At 38.1% G+C, this 5,250-nt stretch overlaps 1 protein-coding gene across 1 annotated transcript in view; it reads left to right on the forward strand.

Moving 5' to 3' along the window:
- TDP2 (tyrosyl-DNA phosphodiesterase 2) overlaps nt 1–4,318 on the forward strand; it is a 4,498-nt gene extending 180 nt beyond the window's left edge. The window contains exons 2-6 of the mRNA XM_009703351.1: nt 432–599; nt 1,939–2,030; nt 2,507–2,625; nt 2,998–3,168; nt 4,022–4,318. Of these exons, the coding sequence (XP_009701653.1) occupies nt 432–599; nt 1,939–2,030; nt 2,507–2,625; nt 2,998–3,168; nt 4,022–4,303 (832 nt within the window). The 3' untranslated portion in view covers nt 4,304–4,318. The remainder of the gene's footprint in view (nt 1–431; nt 600–1,938; nt 2,031–2,506; nt 2,626–2,997; nt 3,169–4,021) is intronic.
- Nucleotides 4,319–5,250: the final 932 nt, after the last annotated feature.

Here is a 5,250-nt window from a genome sequence, read left to right on the forward strand (position 1 = left end):
TGACAAAGATGGGCACATAAAAGGAAGTCCTGGCTGCAGTTCTTTGTTTCTAATATGCTGGAAAGTGTTTGAAGAACTAATATACACAGCCTGCCTCTAGCATGGGGAATCAAGTGCTTTGGCGTACATTGGTCACCATCTGATTAACTTAAATCAGAATGGTAAATGTTGTCTTGTGTCTATAAGGAGGAGGAAAACCCACTTACTGCACCTGTGTACTAAGGCTCTGTGTGACTGAGGTCTGTATGTTTGAGTTACTGCGCTTTTAAATGCTGTTGAGATCAATACATGTTAACTTATTTGTTGGGGAAGTTTTAGATGGCCACCTGTAAATTGTGATGGCTCTAAACCATTTTGCTTTAGAAGATAAGGGAGGTAATTGCAGGAAGAATAGTTATGCATGTTGACAAACAAGTAAACTCTCTCTTTAGTATTGACCTCACCGCAGATGCAAGTACCAGTAATGCTGGTGTCAATAGTGCAGACTTGAGGCAACAAGAAGATGACAGCAGCTTCTCACTGATTACCTGGAACGTTGATGGGCTGGATCTAGGAAATCTAAAAGAACGAGCTAGAGGAATCTGTTCTTACCTGGCATTGTAAGTATAGCTTCATCTTTGTATTGTCATGTACCCAGCTTTAAAGGAAAAAGCAGGCTGCTTGTTTTAGATATTTACAAATCTTCATGCCCAAATTACCTTAATGTTAGATGCAACAATACAATCACTTTATAAATCCTAAATAGCTGAATAAAAGTTGATATAGTTGTTGGAAGAGGTGTGAACCTATGCAACATCCCGAAGGTTAACTGTTGTGCGATGGCTGCTTCAAAAAGCTTTTTTACAATGAACAATATTGTTCAAGTTGCAGTCATATATCAAGAGCATACTTCATGCTTCCATCCTGTACAGGAGAGAAGGGTAAAACAGCAAGAAACCTGTTTGTCTCATTCCGGTAGTATGAATAACTTCACGCTAGAGCAGACTGAAACAACAGAAAAGATTTTTTCTTTAGTGAAATGTGGAAAATGGCTCTCTTGCCATCACTGTTACTTGTCTATCAAGAAAGAAAATGTGCAAGGTAAGAGAAAAGCGATAGAATCTGTGATTACCTGTTATAGTGCCACCAGTGCAAGCCTCCCATGAATATATTTATGAGCAATCACATAAATTGACTTATCTTAATACAGTAACTTAATCGGTGTAAATTAAGTGATTTAAACAAGTGGTAATTTAAGTTCCTTTTAAAATAGCAGAAATCCCTTAACGAAATAAATTTTCACTTGACTTTAAGCTGGGGTGACAATATTTTTCTTCTGTAAATAAGGTCTTAGATTTTGTCCTTCACCTGCTTAGACCAGAGCTATTGAGTAGTGTAACAAAATAGGGACAGCTGTAAAGTTGTGTCTAACTTGGCATTTTCAGGACTGCTGCCCCACATGAACTGTTACTGATTGCACAACTCTGAGAAATAAAAGATCCTGTCATCGATGAGACTGGAGAAAATGAATGGCAGGTTACCTGAGGGGGTCTGTTGTAAGGGAATGAGGTGGCGGTTGGCATCTCCTGGAGAACTTAGATGTTGCAGAACATGTTCTAAAGCTGCTTAAGTTGAATTCCTCGTGTATGTAGTATATGAAACCTGTGCAAATGTTTGCAAGATCAAGGTATAAGGAAGTCATGCATTTTATTACCATGTCAGTTCCATGTCCATAATAATAAATGTTTCCTCCCTTTTAACAATGGCAATCTGTCTACATGCTACTAAATATGATGGAGAGAGATTTTTTTCTGTTTTTTTGAAAAACAGATTCTTACAATATCTAGGAAGACAGGGACAAAGTGCACGTGAAATCCCTGACCCTGTTCCATTTGGCCTCATAGTGTAACAGTACTACCTTTCAGTAGTTAATGTAAAATCTTGTCTTGCCGATTTCAGATACAGTCCAGATGTTGTGTTTTTACAAGAGGTCATCCCACCATATCTTTGTCTTCTACAAATGAGAGCAGGCAGTTACACTATTATTCCAGGTAAGAAATAACCGTCACTTTCTAAAGACAGAAACTGGAAAAGTAAGTTTGGTTTTACTCTGTCTCCCTTGCCAAAATCTGTGACCATTTGTAGGAATGAAAAGAGGAAAGAGAAGAAGGAAGCTCTTCGATTACTTTCTGTCTTTTGATATCAGGATATAGTTTGATGCAAATTATGCATGTGAAAAGCTCGCTTGCCTGGTGATTTCTTTTGTATTTTTTTCTGTGTTTTGAAAGACTGATAGCAAGGGTAGCCAAAAAAAGTGCCATAGATAAGTAATTTCTTAAATATTTACATTTAAAAAATCTGAAAAATCCACACCACTATTGTGAAACTTCTAATTAACGACTTTGTACATCTTAGAAATTAATGTGATTCTCCCAGATGATGGTAAAAAAGTCTCTTTCAGAATCTTAACGTCTCTGTGGCATGGCAGAAGATATCCTCGACCATTTCTTTCACTGCTCCTCTTTAGGTAACATAGATGGCTATTTCACTGTCGTAATGTTGAAGAAATCAAGAGTGAAGCTTCTGAAACACAAGATAATACCTTTCCCAACAACCTCCATGATGAGGAACCTTTTGGTTGTGCATGTGAGTGAGTCAGCATGTCCTAAACAGCTGTATTTCTGCCTTCAAAACAAAAGATCCCAGGAAAGGCTGGCCTGGCTGTACTCTATGACAGTCTCAAACAGCAGAAAAACTTCTGCTCCAAACATACAAACCCAGTTGCATTTGATACGAACAAACTGAAATGTAAGTTACTGGCCGTACTTTGTTTTCAAGTCTCATAACTGCTGAAAGCAAAATTAAAAGCCTGTTATCCTCCTGTAAGCCACTTTTCTTCAGTGTAAAACTAATATTAACCAGAGCTCTGTCATTCAGTAATTTACTTTGTGATTAGATTTTTGTCTTTGAACTTATCATGGTTTGAATAGTAACATTGCCTCTTTGTTTTATGCACAGGTGAGCATATCTGGTAATGAACTTTGCCTTATGACCTCTCATCTGGAGAGCACTAAAAATCACGCTAAGGAGCGTGTGAAGCAACTGCAAATAGTATTAAACAAAATGCAGGAGGAGTCCGAGTCCACCACTGTTATATTTGGAGGGGATACAAACCTCAGAGACGGCGAGGTAAATAGAAATAAGCAACCTTGTTGTTTTGAGAAGGTATTTTGACAAAATCTTCTCGAGCTTTTCTGTTGTCTTTATGAGAAATGACCTGCTTAGGCAGAACAGAGACGTGCAGCATCTGTTCTTGAAAAGTGGAAGCACGACTACGTAGAAGCTGCGGCATTGCTATGCTGAGGCATTGTTATAGCTGAAGCGATGTATATGAAGAACTCCCTTCCCCCCGCCAATACCAAAATGCTTTATTTGCAATATTTATATCTGAGAAGATGAAGGGATAGTCAATGAGGTTTTGACTTCAAAAACGTCTCCTCATTTTGAGAACCTGATCTTTACTTGCTCAACTCTCTGATTCTCAGAGAGTTAGTGCTTGTAGAATCAGTGAAAGAAGAGGGTGCTCTGGAGAAACAGATCTTGGGAATTTACAATTAATGCCCCATCATCGAGACATTCAAAATTAGAAGTAATTTTTGGCTGCTGATATTAAAAGTGACATTTGTGCTTTATTACTAGAAGGTCAGTGTTTCATCTTTCCCTGTTGTGAAGTTCCATTGCAGTGCACTGGAACGACATCGGTTCAGTAAACACAGTGTTGACCCCCATACCTCAAAATTTCAGAGCTGAACGTTTATTTTGTAACATGTTTTGGATTTAGAAAGTACTACAGGAATTGGTCATGCTTTAGAGTATCCTGAGAAATACCACATTTTGGAAACGTCTCCAATAGCTTTGTTTTTAACAACTTACGTTTTGCAGAAGAGAGTGATGTTGTGACAACTCGGTTCTGGTTTTGAAGGTTAAATTTGTAATTTCAGTATCTTGTGGATTCCAACCCCCCCCCTCCTTCTACCTTCAGGTTGCTAAACTAGGTGCCTTGGGTAACAACATTACGGATATCTGGGAGTTTTTGGGTAAACCTCAACACTGCCGCTATACTTGGGACACCCACTCCAATACCAACCTGGATGCAGAGTACAAGTGCAAGATGAGATTTGACCGCATTTACTTTCGGCCTGCAACAGAAGGGGGAAATATTATTCCACGAAGTATGGACTTAATCGGATTGGAAAAACTAGACTGTGGCAGATTCCCTAGTGATCACTGGGGTCTTCTGTGTAATTTTGATGTGATATTATGAAAAAGAAGAAAGGCTTGCATTGTTAGTTTTTAGGTGACTTGTTCTTGTTTTTACCCTCTCAGTTTAAGTAGGACGTATTTAAATTTTCAACCTAACACGTTCTCTGCTCTTGACTTCTGCTGGAATGGCTTCATTTCAAGCCAAGGTCCCCTTTTCCTCATTGTATGCATCTGTGCTTGAATCATGTTTTTAAATATTTATTTTTAACAATGGTTGCAAATACAAAAACAAATTCTAGTTTTAAAATTGGAGGAAAAACCTGTAAATAGAATTCATAAACATACTTGGTGATTTAAAAGACACTTTTATTTTGGCATGTATTATAATCTCGTAATAAATGTTACTTTTTTATTTTAAGAATACTTTTATTGTGTCTGCTTTGCTTCTTTTGTAACCATTTCCATTACCCTTTACAACCCTGTGTTTTGTAGGGTGTTATGTATTAGCCTCTGAAGTTTGTATTGTACTTACGTACCCCTTCAGGCAAGACAATGAAGGAGCTGAGGAAAGAATGACTAGATTCTCACACAATAAGGGTTTCTTAAGAATTAAACTAATATTGAAGAGATTTAAGAATGATGTGCCTTCTATTCGACAAGAAAGGATATAGGCAGATGCATGGAAGTTGTTTACTTGGGATGCTGTGTACCTTACTGTGTGTTTATTAACGTGGATATGAGCTGCAGATTAAAACGTGTTATCTTTCCAATGAGCTTCTAGAAATAATGCTCTTCTAATCTACTGAGCAAAGCCTGAGCAGCCCAAGGTCTCCCTGACTTTGCCAAAGATCAAACGGACTTTCTTACTCAAAGAGCTGTGTAATCAATCTCATAGAAGCTGTTGTTTTATAGGTACGCGAAGTACTAAGCTGATTTAAAAGGGAAAGTCTCCTAACTTTCTCACGTGAAGTTCAGTGCACAGGCATGGAGAGGAAGCACGGACAACCC

The sequence above is a fragment of the Cariama cristata genome, unplaced genomic scaffold (genome assembly GCF_000690535.1).
Source record: "Cariama cristata isolate BGI_N322 unplaced genomic scaffold, ASM69053v1 scaffold8467, whole genome shotgun sequence".
NCBI classification, from domain to species: domain Eukaryota; kingdom Metazoa; phylum Chordata; class Aves; order Cariamiformes; family Cariamidae; genus Cariama; species Cariama cristata.